Here is a 19,481-nt window from a genome sequence, read left to right as displayed (position 1 = left end):
TTGGTTAATACTTAGCCATCACTAGAGACTGAAGTGTTTCTAAGAATAGAAAATTCTGCTAACTGTAACTAAGACTGATGGAAGTAAGGGAAACAACCCTATATGTAAAAAAGTAGGAGATACATAAGAAAGGTAAGGAATGGGAATACATTTTGTTAAAGATAAAAGGTAATTTTGTCCTAAATGAGATGGTTGTTTGAAAGGAAATGGCTTGGGACAAAACCTGGATGCAAAAGAAAGTTATAAAAGGTTTGTGAAGGGAAACACACACATAAAAAAGAGGGCCTAAGAGAATAAGCAGTTTTGTCTTAAAGTAAAAATGTCTGGAACATGAACCTCGAACATGAAATGAGATAATAAAAACTAAACTTGAAGGTATACAGTAAGTCGTCAAAGGCTTGGGGAAAGTGACTTTTATTTGCCTTGGTTTATAGGTTTGAAAGGAAACAATGAAATATGTTGAAAATTTGACCATATTAGATCTGTTTTGATGGATTTATTCACAAGAAGGAAAAAAAGACTAATAAATCTCTTCCTGTAAAATGTTTCTGTTCATATAGGCACAGTATTTAAGGAAGGAAGACTAAAGCTCTGTGTCATGGCAAATCTATATTGGTGATCCACTCAAGTAAATTTTACTATTTACTATTTACTATCAAGGAAAGTTTACTATTATGTAAACTAAAAGGACACTGGTATAAAAAATCTGCTTTCTCTCTGTTCAAAAAGACAAAGTTTTCTTAAATTAAATGATATACTGTTAAGAAGAGAATGTAAATGGTTTTCTCTTTGCCTGACCAGAGAAACCAGTTTCTATGTTTTATCAGATCTTAAACATCCATAATCCTATTTAAGCATGTGCTTTAAAACTTAGATTTTAACAACTGTCAACAAGATTTTTTTTTTTAAAGATTTTATTTATTTATTTGACAGAGAGATCACAAGCAGGCAGAGAGGCAGGCAGAGAGAGAGGAGGAAGCAGGCTCCCTGCTGAGCAGAGAGCCCGATGCGGGGCTTGATCCCAGGACTCTGAGATCATGACCTGAGCCGAAGGCAGCAGCTTAACCCACTGAGCCACCCAGGCGCCCCATCTGTCAACAAGATTTAAATTGTAAATGAGATCTCTTTGACTCATAAAGCTTTTCCTTGGTATGCTAAGTTACTCAGGAACTGTTCCTAAACCAAGATAAACCTTGGATTACATTTGGGTAAATGCTGTAACTACTCCAGAGGTTCTATACATTTCCTAAAGTTTTAATATTTTGATAAGGGTCACCACTCGATATTTAACCACATTTATTCTGAGTTTTTTTTTCATTTGTAATTGTTTTAATTCTCTTGTAAAATGAATTCCGCCTTAAAGGAAATTCATATGGGAGACTTACAGGACAAATACAGGTCTCTGATATGTTGAAATCCTGGAATTGAAATGGGTTAAAAATTTCCAGAAGTAAGAGCTACATTCAAACTAAACCAGAATTAGTAACATGGGACTCGATGAACTGAAAGATTGTAATGTTATGTCTCTTAATGTTTTGTCTTATTTTAAACAATTACTGGTTCTGTAATATTTAATCTTCCAGACTAGGAAAACTTTTTCTTAAGTTATCTGTAACTTACAGAAATGTAAAAGTTTCATTTGTAAGCAAATCAAGGCATTCAACTTTTCTCTCTCTCTGAACCTTCTGAAATTCAAAAGGTCTCAGTAAGTATTCTTTCATCCATGGCAATCAGTCATTTGCATAAGTTCCATTAAGAATCTGTTCTGCTTGTAACAGGACACCACTGAAAACACTGGTTATTATACCAAGGCATTGACTAGAATGTCATATTTTAAAAAGACTCAGATATGACCAGACAGCTTAAAGGAACTAAGTTTGACTTTATAAAACCTGGAGACACAAAGCCCCCTAAACTGCTGGCCTGATACCTTGCTTACGGAGTTCCCAGCAGCCTCATCAGGTGAGTAAAGGATGTCACTTCCTGGCAGGTGCAGGAACCTCAGGATACACTTGGGACCTCCAGAAGAGGAATTCACCCAAATCGACAGGTATTGCAGGCATGTCTGATGGCAAGTACCTGGCTTGGCTTCTGGCCTGGGGAGGCTATTACAAGTTCAACCTACAGATTCCTTATAAGAAGCTCCAGCAAAGCAGATTCTAAAAGATCTATATAATCACTCACTGTTCTTGCTGACCTTATGTAAATAATTAGGCCAAGTTTGTTAAAACTGGACTTGTTTCTCAAATAAATTAGTCCTGATTTAGCTATCTCTGGAAATGAGGGTTATTTTAGAGAGAAAAATTATGTTTTAATAACACACCTTTACGGATGTTAACTTCTAGATTTGGTTGTCTTTAAATATTTATCTAAGCTACACAACTTATGGTAAACTTCAGAGAAGTTGCACAACAGCTTGTTTAGATGATCTTGCCTAATATTCTGTAGGGATAATAACAGAACCCATTGGTCACAAATATATGTTAGTTTTTACGAAAACATTTTCAGGCTGGGTAGAGGCTTTTTCTGCCAAACAAGCGATGGCAGGAACAGTAACCAAAATGCTACTAGAAAAAATAATTCCTAGGTTTGTGTTGCCTCTCGCAATCGGGTCATACAACAGCCCTGCATTTATGAGTTCAGTCTCACAGGCACTGGCCAAGGCCATGGGCACTAATTAAAAACTACACTGTGCCGACCAGCCCCAGAGCTCCAGACAAGTAGAAAAAATGAATCGGACTCTTAAAGAAACCTTAACAAAGTTAATTCTGGAAACTGGCGGTGGATGGGTGCATCTCCTTCCCTTCGCCCTTCTTAGGGTGCAATGTACACCCTACTTAAACAAGGTGACCCCATTTAAAATAATGTTCGGGAGACCCTCTCTACTCTGCCCATGGCTACAAGAGGTTGCCCTAGCAGAAATGACTGATCAGTCTGTACTCCAGTCACTGCAGGCATTACAGTCTGTCTTAAAAAGAGCTCACAGAGGGATCCAAGCTGCCTACACTGAGACAGAGATGGAAGTGGAACCACATCCTTGCCAACCCAGAGACTTGGTTTGGATACGCTGCAACCAAGTGGGAAACTCGGAACCTCTTTAGAAGGGACCATTCACTGTCATCCTGACCAACCCCATGAAAGTACGCATGTCATGTCAACGAGCCGAAAACAAGAACGCCTCCCAGAAATGGGAGCCACTGCTGGCAGACCCCACCAACTGTGGACTAAAACAAAGACTCAAAAGGTTTTCATAACTTGGTCACTTTTAACCCTGTTCCTACTCAGCAGCAGCCAGAGGACACCTCATCAGCCTAAAACAGCCCAATGAAAAATCAAGAAGACAGCAGATAAAACAACACTCAAGGTTAACTGCAAAATAGAAAAGAGCTTGACAAACTATTCCTAGAAAAGGGGGGCTCTGCATAGCCCTGGGAGAAAAATACTGCTTCTGGGTAAATTATATTGGAGTCATCAAAAACAGTCTGGTAGCCATTAAAAAGAGCGTAGATGAATGCAAGCAACAATGCAGGAACTCCCAGGGATGATATAAAAGTTTGCTCAACTGGTCTCCATGGATAACTTCCCTAATATCAGCAATTATAGGCCCCCTGGTTTTACTATTACTAATGCTACTCTTTGGCCGTGCATTATTAATACCCTAATGTCATTTGTACAAAAAATTGGGGCAATAAAAATGTTAGTCCTGCAAACTCAATATAACCCATTACAACAGAAGAGATAAAACTGGCTGAAAAGTCAAAGAACTGACTAACCTCCAAAGAAAAGAGGGGAATGTTAGGGCCAATTTAATGTTAAAACCTGTTTACCTATTAGGGCCTACTTACTCAGAGTGACTCCATATTGCCTAGGTAGCCATATTGTTGTTTACATCCACGGACTTCATTTCGGGAATAAATGCCCCAGTAGTTCCTGGTATCAGTTCCAGGTATCGATTCTGGGAGTAAACACCTTAACAATAGAAGCCACGTACCTTGAAGTCTGTGGTTATGCCCTCTAAAACGAGCCTGTGAGATCGGGAGGGGGTCGCTCTCTCCAGAGGCAGCCCTGGCCAGTCAGTCTGACTTCTAATGCTTGGCATAGAATAAAGCTCTACATAACTTTCACTTTGTCTCAGTCTCGTTCCCCTGGCCGGTCAGTCAGACTTCTAATGCTTGGCATAGAATAAACCTTTGCATAACTTTCACTTTGTCTCAGTCTCGTTCCTTTGATAATGGACCTCAACAGGGATCATGACCTAAGCCGAAGGCAGATGCTTTACAACTGTGCCGGATGCCCCTAAAATTTCCCCTCTTAAACTGCTATTATTCTATCTGGAACAACTGTCTCATAAGGCTTTACATGAACTCAATGTATATACAAAGCTAAACACTATTTGTCTAGGCTGTGGCCATCATGATAAAACAGAAATCAGAAAATGAGTAACGGTTCAATACTACATAAGATGCACTTTTAGCTTCTTCCCAAGTAAGTTTTGCTCCACCCATATTGTCTGTCCCTAAGATATTTGTCATGTAATTAGTTAAATTTTCAGACATCCAAATGGGTCTGATTCATGACATGAGATCACCTTGGATAAAACTAGTAATTTCTGTATTACTCTATTTGTTCTACATGATGAAAACAAATTAAAAAGTCAATGAGGGCATTTCCCAATGCTTTCTTTCAGATTTATATATAAATATGAATAAACTGGTGATAGCAGTTGTTTGTCTACCATGCAGATAACCAAAGATGGTAGCTTTAAGTATTTACTTTCAGGGAAATCAGAAGGACCCCTGTAGCTCCTAATTGAAAAATCCAAGGTTTCATTCTATTCCTGGTTTTTTTTTGCCATCACAAATGCAGAATGGAAACAGTGATGGTTATGACGGTCATGCACACTCTGGGTTACTGAAAGATCAACCAATACCAGTAACCCTGATCTGTATTCCTACTACATGAAAAAAGCACAATATGGAGGGACTTATGAGAACAGATGGTTTCATAAGCTAATGACTTTCCCTATCTGTGCTGTTAATATGAGTTACAAATCACATTACCTCTTCCTCAGGGGACAGGCTGCCTTTGCTACTGCTGACAGGAAACCCACTACCAAATTCTTTGGAATGAATGTCTGCTCCATACTCAACCGTCACATCCTCCTCAATGCTGCTCACCAGTCTCCAGAATTCCTTCTCCACGAGTTCTGTAGGTACCATCTGCAACAAAAAGATGTAAAAGATGATCACAGTACACTATATTCTGGCCCCATACCTGTATGAGCGTAAGACTTATCAGACAGTAATCCCTATATCCCCACTCCACAATCACATACATGCACAGGCATGCTGAAGTAGTCAGCCTTGAAGGTATCAGCCATTTCACCAAAGCTCTGCAAAGTGTACTCCTGGGTGGCCTGCTCGAAGCCAAAGGCTTCAGGGGGCCTCTTACACTCCTAAAATAGAAAGTATTTCAGCAAGAAAGAGAAAACAGGCAAAGAACCCAAAAAGAATAACAGGAGTATATCTTATGTTCTACCCTCCCCCTTTTCTTGTTTCAAAGTAGGATGGTTTCTTCACTATCTACTAAACCTATTTCTTTTCCTTTGGTTATATGGTTCACATCCTTTGTATTTTGGTCCTTCCTATCCATGTTTTAAATGTGTACAATCTGTCCAACCATTCTTGCTTAATAACCTATAGGTGATCAAAACTGGACACAAACACTAAGAAAAGGGCAGCAACATCTACTCTAGTTTCCCTTAAAACCAGGAGGCTAGATTTTAAAAAACTACCAAGAACTGTGGGGCGCCTGGGTGGCTCAGTGGGTTAAGCTGCTCCCTTCGGCTCAGGTCATGATCTCAGGGTCCTGGGATCGAGCCCCACATCGGGCTCTCTGCTCAGCAGGGAGCCTGCTTCCCTCTCTCTCTCTCTGCCTGCCTCTCCGTCTACTTGTGATCTCTCTCTGTCAAATAAATAATAAATAAAATCTTTAAAAAAAAAAAAAAACTACCAAGAACTAAATTTAAAATATTTATATTCAACAGTCATACCGCCATGATACACTTCGGGCATCTCCAGACCCCTCTAGGGATTTCAGGAAGGGGTGGCATTAGGCAGAAGATGTGGTAATTGTCATCGCAGCCCTCGCACAGAAGTAACTTATCATCTTCATCCCCTCGGGAGCATATTCGACAGAGATATGAGTCAATCTACCAGGAAAAATAAAAATATAAGCTGCCTGCTCCATGATACCTTACCCGAGGTTTCCAAATCACTTATTTGAAAAACTAACACCAACCAACGACTATGTTATATTCATGAGTTCACTATATGGGGGAAAAATATGACAGAACATAAACAATAATGACATAATTTAATACATTAAGAAATAAACCATGCTTAAGGTGCTTAGAGAACAACAAAGTAGTTTTTTTTTTTAAGATTTATTTATTTATTTATTTGACAGAGAGAGTTCACAAGCAGGCAGAGAGGCAGGCAGACAGAGAGGAGGAAGCAGGCTCCCCGCCGAGCAAAGAGCCCGATGTGGGGCTCGATCCCAGGACCCTGAGATCATTACCTGAGCCCAAAGCAGCGGATTAACCCACTGAGTCACCCAGGCGCCCCAAAGTAGATTTTTTTAATGTAAGATTTAATGGTATAAACCTAAATGATAAAGGTATAAACTGCTATGGATCACTCAAAAAGTTACATATGGTTAATAATAAAATATGCTCAATGCAAATTGAACATAATAACCCCTACTGAACAAATATCCAGTAACACCTGTTATTGTATAAAATTTAATAGGTATCCATTTTTACTCTAAAATGTGTCTTCAATTTTCATAATGAACTGGTCACCAAAGTAGCATGCCATTAGAACAAAACACTAGGGGGCAAGGCCAAACAACTTAGATACTTAGATACCACTGAAATAATCTAGTATTAAGATAAAAAACAAAACACATCAAAACATTTTTAGCAGAATGAATACTAGAAAAACCACTTGGGCACCGGGGTGGCTCAGTGGGTTAAGCCTCTGCCTTCAGCTCAGGTAGTACTCTCAAGGTCCTGGGATAGAGGCCCGCATTGGGCTCTCTATTCAGCAGGAAGCAGCCTGCTTCCCTATCTTTCTCTGCCTGCCTTTCTGCCTACTTGTGATCTCTCTGTCAAATAAATAAACAAATAAATCTTTAAAAAAAGAAAGAAAGAACACACTTGAAGTAAGAATAGGCTACACTGGAAGAATCAAGAACTAAAATGATCACTAAAAAGAGGAAAGAGGGGACTCAGAGTAGGACAAAATATATGATGTCTGTATGAAGCTGGAGAGATACATAAATAAAAGCTTTCATATTAATATAGGAGACACACATATTTAAATGTACAAATATACACACATATGTGTATGTGTGTATGTATTTACACACAACCATACAATTAGCTTTCTTACATATACATGTGTAGCAATGACCTTTAGTCCCAGCAATTTCAATCCTTTCACATACACAATAAAAATGCCTACATATCCTTCCTAATGGCATGTATTTTAACAGTAGTATTATTCAATTTATCCCCAAACTGCAAACTACCAAAAATTCCATGAATAATAAAAGAAACTAAGAAATCATAGAAGTATTTTTAAGAAAGGTACTTAATAAAACACAATACAGTGAGAACTTACACAATATAAATAAAGTATATCAATGAACAAGGAATGCAACACAAGATTATGCACTGATATTATTTAAAAGTACAAAAATAAGGAAAGCTATTTTTACATATTAAACATTTTTTGAGGGCGCCTGGGTGGCGGCAGTGGGTTAAGCCTCTGCCTTCAGCTCAGGTCATGATCACGGGGTCCTGGGATCGAGCCCCACATTGGGCTCTCTGCTGAACAGGGAGCCTGTTTCCCCCTCTTTCTCTGCCTGCCTCTCTGCCTACTTGCGATCTCTGTCTGTTGAATAAATAAATAAAACCTTTTAAAAATATATATATATATATATTTTTTTTTTGAAAAAAACATTTTGTGTATGCATGCTATACTGTAACAAAAAAAGGCAATAGGGGCACCTGGGTGGCTCAGTGGGTTAAAGCCTCTGCCTTTGGCTCGAGTCATGATCCCAGGGTCCTGGGATCAAGCCCCACATCAGGCTCTCTCCTCAGCTGGAAGCCTGCTTTGCCCTCTCTCTCTGCTTACTTATGATCTCTGCCTGTCAAATAAATAAACAAAATCTTTAAAAAAAAGGGGGGGGGGGCAATAGAACTATGTGACCAACTAGATGTAAAGGTAAAAGAAAAGTCCTAAAAGACTCCAGACTTCAGGGCGCCTGGGTGGCTCAGTGGGTTAAGCCGCTGCCTTCGGCTCGGGTCATGATCTCAGGGTCCTGGGATCGAGTCCCACATCGGGCTCTCTGCTCAGCAGGAAGCCTGTTTCCCTCTCTCTCTCTCTCTGCCTGCCTCTCCGTCTACTTGTGATCTCTCTCTGTCAAATAAATAAATAAAATCTTAAAAAAAAAAAAAAAAAAAAAAAAAAAGACTCCAGACTTCACATTTGGATGACAAAATCTTGCTACAGTCCGTAACATAACAAACACAAGGTCAAATAGGGAAGTGATCATAATATATATAATCCCTAAGTGATGAGGAAGAGATAAGAGAAATACAGGAGCTGGAGTTTAAAATACAAGTCTTTCCAAAGACAAAATTTTTAGGGACGACTGGGTGGCTCAGTCAGTTACATGTGTGCCTTCAGCTCACGTCATGATCCCAGGGTCCTGGTGTCTAGTCCCACACTGAGCTCCCTACTTAGCAGGGAGTTTGCTTCTCCCTCTCCCTGCCGCTCCCCATGCTTCTGCTCACTGTCTCTCTCTGACAAATAAATAAATAAAATGTTTTTAAAAAGAGGTAAAATTTTTAGGAACATCAGTAATTACAGAGTAGGTGTAGTCAAATAAAAATTAGGAAAACATAAAGTACAATTTGCTAGAAAAAAAAAAAGAAAAACAAGAAAGGAAACTGACCATTCCATAAACCAATAGACTCCAAAATATTCAAGTGATTCTAAAAATCCTTCTAAGTAAGCAGTACAAAACGGGAAAAGAGAAATCACAAACATTAAAGACATAAGGCAAGATCTGCTATATGAGATCATATAGCATATGAAGCATTTGCCAAAAACAACCCGCTTTCAAATTATGTCCTAAAATATACAGGTGTTAATCAAGCTGAGAAAATACTTATTACGGGTATTGGAAAAGATTCAGCAGTATGGGAGAAATTTCAGATTTTAAAAATAGGAGATGCAAATTTCCCTCCTAAGTATAATACCTTGATTATGTTTCTACTCCTTCCTAAACATTTGTTTCTTTCATATACAAAACCCAGAAGCAAATGGAAGGGAGGAAAATGTAAGGTGGGTTAACTCCAGGTTCCACCGAGTTCTGAAAGTTCAAACATAAGTGGAGGAGAAAGATGGCAGAGGAGTGAGGGACCCCATTTCAACTGGTCCCTTGAATTTAGCTGGCTATCTACCAAGCCGTTCTGAACACCCATGAAATCAGCCTGAGATTTAAAATTGTACATCTGGATTGATATGGGGGCAGAGGATCTTCAGTCAAGAGGTACAAAGGATAGAGTTGTGATTGCGAGGGCAGATCTGGGAGGATAAACAGAAGGGAGAGGGAGCCACCAGAAGCTAGCCATTGGAAAGTAACATAATATCAAGGGCAAAAGTGTCCTGCACCTGAGGACCAGCGATACCTTGGAGACCAGGGGTGGCAGGTCAGAAAAAGACTGATAACAGCACTCAAACAGAACACAGGGGCTTAAGGGACAAATTCTGGGGCCAGGCAGCTAGAGGCCCCGACCTCAGCCTGCAGGCCTTGGGGACTGGCCACTGGCACCACAGGTGCGACCCGAGCCCGCCCAGATCCAGATTGTTCGCAGTTTTGCAGACACAGAGAGTAGAGACAACTATTTATTCATGATGTATTTTTACCTGTAGGTAAGATGTGGCCAGATAGGAGTTAATGAGAAATTTCAGTGATAACTACCTTTCTCAAATGTTTTCATGCTATGAACTAGATAATAAAATAATTCTGTGTTCGCAAGGCTAGTTAAGCTTAAGTAGCATAAAATATATAACTTATACTACAGAATTCACTAAATACAAAGGAGTCTTTCTACAGCTCAGTAAGACGCAAATGGGAAGTTAGGAGGATTCCAGTTTGAACTCGGAGCAACAGAAAAAACTTTCTTCTCACAATATAATCGGGGATCCTAGAAAACTGTAAACCCATTATCTGTCATAAATACACACACTAAATACCATTTTCAGTATATCTTTTTACTGCACATCACGAGGTCTCTTTTATCTGTGTTTGAGTCTACTTTCATTCTACTTTTAAAGCCCTACTTTTATTTAAAATTTGAGGTTTTTGTAGATTTTTTTTAAATCTCCCTTTTATTTAAAATTTGAGGTTTTTGTAGATTTTATTCTATACCTATATACAAATGCACATAATAACATATTTTCTGATTCTGATCTAGTCCCAAAGTAACTTATGTAGGAAATGACATATAATACACAACAATACCATGATAAACACAGGATCAACTGGGACACAATGGGGGTAGTAAAAATAATCTCCGAATGATCAGACACAAATCAAGAGAAACATAGGAGTCTGGAGCTCAAAACAGAGGTTTGTTCAGTCAAAACCACAGTGAGATACCAACTCACACCAGTAACAACAGCTAAAATTAACAAGTCAGGAAACAACAGATGTTGGCAAGAATGCAGAGAAAGACGAACCTTCTCACACTGTTGGTGGGAAAGCAACCTGGTGCAGCCACTCTGGAAAACAGGATAGAGGTTCCTCAAAAAATTGAAAATACCCTGCAATCCAGCAATCACACTACTGGGTATTTACCCCAAAGATACAAAAGAAGTATCTTACTACAAAGATACTACGAAAGTAGTATCTTTGGGGTAAATGAAATGAAGGGCCATGTGCACCTGAATGTTTACAGCAGCAATGTCCAAAACAGCCAAACTATGGAAAAAGCCTAGATGCCCATCAACAGATAAATGGATAAAGAAGTGGTGTATATGTATATATATCTATACACACACACACACACACACACACACACACACACACACACACAATGGAATACTATGCACCCATCAAAAGAAATGAATTTTTACCATTTGCAACAACGTGGATGGAACTAGAGGGTATTATGCTGAGTGACATAAGTCAATCAGAGAAAGACAATTATCATATGATCTCTCTAACAGGAGGAATCTGAGAGGCAGGGCAGGGGGTCATGGTAGGGAAGGAAGGGGAAAACAATGAAACAAGATGGGGACCAGGGAAGAGGACAAACCGTAAAGGCTCTTAATCTCAGGAAACAAACTGGGGAGTGGGGGAGGGAAGGACAGGATGGCTGGGTGATGGATACTGGGGAGGGTATGTGCTATGGTGGGTGCTGTGAATTGTGTAAGACATGATTCAAAAGACCCGTACCACGGAAACAAGTAATACATTGTGTGTTAATAAATAAAAAGAAAAACAAACAAAAAAAAAACAAAAACAGAGGTTCATTCAAGGATAAAATTTCTGGAACCATCAAAACATAGGTCTGAGGGCGCCTGGGTGGCTCAGTGGGTTGAGCCGCTGCCTTCGGCTCAGGTCATGATCCCAGGTCCTGGGTTCGAGCCCCACATCGGGCTTTCTGCTCAGCAGGGAGCCTGCTTCCTCCTCTCTCTCTGCCTGCCTCTCTGCTTACTTGTGATTTCTCTCTGTCAAATAAATAAATAAAATCTTTAAAAAAAAAAACATAGGTCTGTCCCACAGTTCATCATTGTATTATAATAGTATTCCACAGGTAACTTACACTTTTCTTATTATATATCATTAGTACTATTCTATTTTTTGATATTATAAACGATGATGTAATTAATTGTATTAACCACATTCTAATTTTCTGTTATTTTATATTCTGACGTCTTGTAGGAGACCTTGCTAGCCTAAGAAACTTGCACCTATAAGGGTTTGCTAATTCTTAAAGGTAGTGAATTTGTAGTTGAGTCCACCTTTCATATACACACCAAGCAGTATCAAATCTCAACATCCAACCACCTCCTTATCTAACCTTCACATACTAAAACATTATTTCACCTTCCCAAAATCAACCTATGGCCAGGTCCAAAACAACTACAGATAGTCTCTATGCTCCAGAGCCTAGCGGAATTACTCAAACTATTCAATCCTAAAATGTTTTATCCCACCCTGTCTCACCTGCCCCAAGGAAACTCGGATAAAGGCTACGGCCTATGCCCTCCTCTTGCTTCCTGATCCTTACTAAGATTAATGCTTTCTCCTGTGGCCCTGTATGATGTGCTTTGACTCTTGTTTCTAGAGAAACTATAACTTTAAAACCTTTTAGTGGCACTGAACTCTCCAGGCTGTCATCCAGTCACTTTTCTACATTAAGACCTGGACATAAATTACAAATACCCATATATTTGTTCTACACTATTGTCAAAGATTTATTAATAGAAGACATGCACCTTTGAAATTTTAGTAACTTAAAATTTTAACCTTAGTACAATCTTATGCTACCAGCAGTGCACAAAGATGCCTGGTTCCTCATTCTTCACACATTTTGATTTTACCAAATCAGTTATATAAAAACAAATACATCACTATTTTATGACCTCAATTTATAAGTTAGATTAAACCCTTCTGAGTTACCATTCTGTAGGGTTTAATAGAAGACTAACTTGAAAACAGGTTGTGAAAGATGATTCTATCAGCATAGTAGGCATAGGACTCTTAAGTGCCATATATATTACTTTACAATTTTACATTAAATATTCATTATATTACACACATTATACTTAACACCATATCCTGAAATATAATTCAAAGTACCTTTTAAAAGAGCTAATGCTTTTAAATATGAAATAACAGGTATGAGTGGAGGGAAGCAAGATGGCAGAGTAGGGGACCCCATTTCAACTGGTCTCCTGAATTAAGCTGGATATCTGCCAGACCACTCTGAACACCCATGAAATCAACCTGAGATATAAGAAGATATATCTGGATCAATATCAACAGAGCATCTCCAGTAGCCGGTTTCGAGGTATGAACCAGGGAGCTGTGACTCTGCGGGCAGATATCAGAAGATAAACGGAAGGGGAAGGAGCCATCATAAGGGCTGGCATTGGGAAGGAGAAGTAACACAATAGCACAAAAATGTCCCGAGCTGGGGCCTGGGCACAGACTCACAATAATAGCTATGTGAAAAGGACTATAGAGCAGAGCCCCAGATTGAAGGCTGGAGCTGTGGAAGCACACGTGTGAACCAGGGGTGGCTTGCGGTTTTAGAAGTACTAAGGGCAAAAATGAATGAATGAATGAATGAATGAATGATTGAATGAATGAATGATAGATAGATAGATAGATAGATAGAAGTACTAAGGGCAGAGATGTGCCAGGACCTGGAAGCGAGGGCTGGGAGTGCTGCCTGGGTTGTAGGGCACACAACCCAGGTGGCTGTGGTTTTTAGCAGACCGACAGAAATGGGGACAATGTGGCCTGGAGAGCCAACCGAGGGGCAGACTGCGATCTCTCTGTTCTGACACAGAGGTTTCAATGAGGTCACTTCTGCTCTTACTCTTAGGGGGGACGTGGAAAGCCACCAGAGAAAGCCGCAAAAGCCCTTCAAAACCAGTTTTCACTGAACCCATCCCACCTCCCCATAGGTGGCAGGGCAATTCTGCCCAAACGGGGTTGCATGAGTAACAGCATGGCAGACCCCTCTCCTCAGAAGACAGGCTGGAAAAACAAGAGGCTGACAACCCTAAGGTCCCTATAAAACAGTTGCATCTTGCTTCAGTTGCGGTCAATAATTTGGACTCTACTCACCCCCTCAGTCACCCCTCAACAGAATAACTAAGAGGTGGAACCACCAACATAGGAAAAACTCACGAGTCTGTGACCTCTGTCACAGAACTAACGGATATGGATAAAAGCAAGATGTCAGAAATAAACTTCAGGGTAACAGGTGTGCAGACAATAGCTAGGACGGAGAAAACCACGAATGGCAAAATAGAGTCTCTAAAGGCAGAAGTGAGAGCTGATCTGGCAGAACTTAAAATGCTATCAATGAGATCCAGTCTAATCTAGATACTCTAACAGCCAGGCTAAATGAATCAGAAGATTGATTAGTGACAGAAAAGAAGGATAAGGAGAAGGCCTGGAACAAAGAGCTTTTCTGTTTCCATGAAAACAGAATTAGAGAAATAAATGATGCCATGAAACATTCCAATGCCAGAATTACTGGGATCCCTGAGGGGGTGGGGAAAGAGAGAGAACTAGAAAATATAGTTGAACAAATCGCAGATGAGAATTTCCCTAATCTGGAAAAGGAAACAAGCATTCCTGTACTAGAAGCAGAGAGGACCCCTCCCAAGATCAAGGAGAACAGACCAACGCCCCAGCATGTTATAGTGAAACTCCTCAATCTTAGAACCAAGAAACCATCTTAAGGGCAGCTAGGGGGAAGAGACTCCTTAGGTACGAAGGGAAGAACATCAGAATATTATCAGGCCTGTCCATGAGACCCAGCAAGCCAGAAAGGGATGGCAAGACATAGTCAGGGTACTAAATGAGAAGAATATGCACCCAAGAATTCTTTATCTGGCAAAGAACAGATGGAGAGATAAAGAGCTTCCAAGCCTGGCACAAACTGAGAATATGTGAAGACCAAGCCAGTCCTGCAAGAAATATTAAAAGGGTTCTATAAAAGAGAAAGACCCCAAGAGTGATATAGAACTCAGATATATAGAGACAATCTATAGAAACAAGGACTTCACAGGCAACATGATGACAATAAAATCATATCTTTCAATAATCACTCTAACATGAATGGCCTAGAAGCTCCCATAAAAGGGCACAGGGTTGCAGATTGGATAAAATGACAGGACCCATCCATATGCTGCCTAAAAGAGACTCATTCTGAACCTAGATACATCCAGACTGAAAGTGAAGGGATAGAGAACCATTTTTCATGCCAATGGACCTCAAAAGAAAGCTGAGGTAGTAATTCTCAGATCAGACAAATTAGATCTTAAGCTAAAGACAGTAGTTAGAGATACAGGACACTACATCAATTTTAAAGGGTCTATCCAACAATAATATCTAATAACTGTAAATATTTATGCCCCCAACACGGAAGCAGCCAACTATATCAGCCAACTGTTAATCAAAATAAAGAGCTATACTGATAAGAATACGTTAATTGTAGGGGATCTTAATGCCGCTCTCAGCAACAGACAGATCATCTAAGCAGAAATTCAACAAAGAAACAGGAGCTTTGAATGACAAACTGGACCAGATGGACCTCATTAATATATACAGAACATTCCCCCCTAAAACAACAGAATACTCATTCTTCTCGAGTGTACATGGAACTTTCTTCAGAATATACCACATACTGGGTCACAAATCAGGACTCAACCATACCAAAAGACTGAGATTATTCCCTATATATTCTCAGATCACAATACTTTAAAACTGGAATTCAATCACAAGAAAAAGTTTTGGGGGCGCTTGGGTGGCTAAGTGGGTTAAACCCTCTGCCTTCGGCTCAGGTCATGATCCCAGGGTCCGGGGATCGAGCCCCGCATCAGGCTCTCTGCTCAGCGGGGAGCCTACTTCCCCCTCTCTCTCTGCCTGCCTCTCTGTCAAATAAATAAATAAATCTTTAAAAAAAAAAAAAAAAAGTTTTGAAAAATTTTTTTGGTGGTGGCTTCCAATTCTTCTGAATCTCTAAGAGTGCACCTTGCCTGGACTGTGGTTGATATTTTCGACTGTACATCCTCTCAACCACAACTCGAGAATAACTAGGAGGAGGAACTCCCAACAAAGAAAACACCCAGAGCCTCTCCCACAGACTTAATGGATATGGATATAAGCAAGATGTCAGAAACAGACTTCAGGGCAAGAATTATGAGACAATAGCTAGGCTTGAGAAAACCATTAACAGCAGCATAGACTCTCTAAGGGCAGAAATGAGAGTTAATCAGGCCAAACTTAAAAATGAAATGCAGTCTAAACCAGATACTCTAACAACTAGGGTAAATGAGGCAGAAGAATGAATTAGTGATCTAGAAGATAAACTGATAGGAAGGAAGAGGAGGAGGCCTGGAGTAAACAGTTTAAAATCCATGAGAACAAACTTAGAGAAATCAATGACACTAGGAAACATTCCAATGTCAGAATTCTTGGGATCACTGAGGCAGTAAGGCGAAAGAGAAGACTAGGAGATATATTTTCAACAATACCATGAAATGTTACAATGTCAGAATTACTGGGATCCCTGAGGGGGCAGACAGAGAGACTAAAAGATGTATTTGAGCAAACTAGAGCTGAGAACTTCCCTAGCCTGGGGAAGGAAACCAGCATTTGCATCCTAGAGGCAGAGAAGACCCCTCCCAAGATCAAAGAGAACAGAAAACTCACAAATCTTAGAACAAAGGACGCCATCCAAGGGCAGTTAGGGGGAAGAGATTCCTTACATACAGCGTAGGGACATCAGAATAACGTCAGACCTATCCACAGAGACCTGGCAAAACAAAAAGGGCTGGCAAGACATATTCAGGTTATTAAATGAGAAGACCATGCAGCCAAGAACTCTTTATCTGGCAAGGCTGTCATTCAGAATGGATGGAGAGAAAACGAGCTTACGAGACTGGCAAAAGATGAAAGAATATGTGACCACTAAACCAGCTCTACAAGAAATATTAAGGGGGGATTCTATAAAAGGACAAAGACGCTGAGAAGAATATGGACCAGAAATTTACAGAGACAATCCACAGAAATAGGAACTGCACAGACAAGAGGATGACAATAAATCTGTGCCTTTCATTAGTAACCCTCAACGTGAACAGCCTAAATGCTGCCACAAAACAGACTGCATACAAAGACAGGACCCAACCATATGTTATCTAAGAGACTCATTCTGAACCAAAGATACATCCAGACTGAAATGGGATGGAGAACCATTTGTCATGCCAATAGGACTCAAAAGAAAGCAGGGCAGCAATTCTTGTATCAGACAAACTAGAATTTAAACCAAACACTGTAATAACAGATCCAGAGGGTACTCTATCATTCGTTAAGGGACTAACCAACAAGAAGATCTAACAACTGTAAATATCTATGCCGCCAACATAGGAAGAGCCAACTACATAACCCAACTGTTAACCAAAATAAAGAATCAGATTGACAATAATACATTAATAGTAGGAAATTTTAACACTGCATTCTCAGCACTGGACAGATCACCTAAACAGAAGATCAACAAAAACATAACTTTGAATGACACACTGGACCAGATAAACTTAGAAATATGTACAGAATAATCCACTCTAAAACAACAGAATAATCATTCTTCTTGAATCCACATGGAACTTCCTCCAAAAGAGACCACATACTGGGTTACAAATCAGGTCTCAACCAATACCAAAAGACTGAGATTATTCCCTGCATATTAGACGACAGTGGCTTGAAACTGTAACTCAGTCACAAGAAAAAGTTTTGAAAAATTCAAACACTTGATGGGCGCCTGGGTGGCTCAGTGGGTTAAGCCGCTGCCTTCGGCTCAGGTCATGATCTCAGGGTCCTGGAATCAAGTGCCGCATCGGGCTCTCTGCTCAGCAGGAGCCTGCTTCTCTCTCTCTCTCTCTCTCTGCCTGCCTGCCTCTCTGTCTGCTTGTGATCTCTCTCTGTCAAATAAACAAATAAAATCTTTAAAAAAAAAAAAAAAGAAAGAAAGGAAGGAAGAAAGAAAGAAAAATTAAAACACTTGGAAGCTAAAGACCATCCTGCTTAAGAACATTTGGGTCAACCAGGAAATCAAAGAACAACTTAAACAACTCATGAAAACCAATGAGAACGAAAGCATATCGGTCCAAAACCTATGGGCTATGGCAAAGGTGGTCCTACAGAAAAATCCCGAATACACAAACTACCTTTATACTTTCAAAGAATTGGAGAATAAAAAATTTAAGCCCAACCAATGCACAAAAAGGGTAATAATTAAGATCAGAGCGGAGATCAATGAATTACAAACCAGAGATACAGCCGAACACATCGACAAAAACCAGAAGTTGGTCCTCTGAAAGAATTAATGACACTAATAAACCACTGGCCAGACTTAACCAAAAAAGAGAAAGGACTCAAATTAATAAAATCAGGAATGAAAGGGGAAAGATCATGACTAACACCAATAAAATAGAAACAATTAACAGAAATTATCATCAACAGCTATATGCCAGTAAGCTAAGCAACCTAGGAGAAATGGATGCATTCCTAGAAACCTATAAACTTCTAAGACTGAAACGGGACAACTGACAACCTGAACAGACCAATGACCAATAACAAAATTGAAACATTAATTAAAAACCTCCCAAAAAACAAGAGTTTAGGGTCAGATGGCTTCCCACGGAAATTCTACCAAACATTCAAAGAAGAAATCATACCTACTCTACTGAAGCTGTTCCAAAAAACAGAAACAGAAGGAAAACTTCCAGACTCTTTCTATGAAGCCACCACTACCTTGATCCCAAAACCAGGCAAAGACCCATCAAAAAGGAGAACTTCAGACCAAGATCCCTGATGAATATAGAAGCTAAGATTCTCAACAAGATCCTAGCTATCAGGATCCAACAGTACATTAAAAAGATTATTTACCAAGACCAGGTGGGATTTATCCCTGGGACGCAAGCGTGGTTCAACATTCGCAAATCAATCAATGTGACAGAACAAATCAGTAAGAGAAGACAGAAGAACCACATGGTCCTCTCAACCGATGCAGAAAAGGCATCTGACAAAATACAGCATCCTTTCCTGATTAAAACTCTTCAAACTACAGGGATAGAGGGAACATTCCTCAACTTCATAAAATCCATCTATGAAAAACCCACGGTGGGTATCATTCTCAACGGGGAAAAGCTGAGAGCCTTTCCCTTAAGATCAGGAACACGACAGAGATGCCCACTCTCACCACTACTGTTCAACACAGTACTAGAAGTCCTAGCAACAGCAACTGGACAACAAAAGGAAATAAAAGGTATTCAAACTGGCAAAGAAGAAGTCAATCTCTCTCTTCTCAGATTACATGACACTCTTAGGTGGAAAATCAAAATTCTCCACCCTAACCCTAACCCTAACCCTAACCCATACAGCAATTCAGCAACATGGCAGAACACAAAATCAATGCACAGAAATCAGCTGCTTTCTTATACTCTAACAATGTGACTGTAGAAAGAGAAACCAGAGAAGCGAGAACCATAGATACCTTGCATCTATGCAACACCAGCACCAAGAACCATAAGATACCTTGGAAAAAACCTAACCGAAGAGGTGAAGGATATGTACTCTAGGAACTACAGAACACTCAT

At 39.8% G+C, this 19,481-nt stretch overlaps 1 protein-coding gene across 15 annotated transcripts in view; it reads right to left on the bottom strand.

The window, feature by feature from the left end:
* The window catches only part of LOC125092604 (lysine-specific demethylase 5D), a 63,514-nt gene that overhangs the window by 22,963 nt on the left and 21,070 nt on the right, over positions 1–19,481 (bottom strand). For 14 of the 15 annotated variants that reach the window (XM_047716991.1, XM_047716992.1, XM_047716994.1 and 11 more), the window contains 3 exons: positions 6,053–6,211; positions 5,336–5,455; positions 5,061–5,219 (listed from right to left, as the gene is read on the bottom strand). The exons of the other annotated variant lie outside the window; for it this stretch is intronic. In XM_047716991.1, the coding sequence (XP_047572947.1) occupies positions 5,061–5,219; positions 5,336–5,455; positions 6,053–6,211 (438 nt within the window). The remainder of the gene's footprint in view (positions 1–5,060; positions 5,220–5,335; positions 5,456–6,052; positions 6,212–19,481) is intronic. 15 annotated transcript variants of the gene reach the window in all.

The sequence above is a fragment of the Lutra lutra genome, chromosome Y, assembly GCF_902655055.1.
Source record: "Lutra lutra chromosome Y, mLutLut1.2, whole genome shotgun sequence".
Classification (NCBI taxonomy): domain Eukaryota; kingdom Metazoa; phylum Chordata; class Mammalia; order Carnivora; family Mustelidae; genus Lutra; species Lutra lutra.
This window is presented reverse-complemented; position numbering and strand designations above follow the sequence as displayed.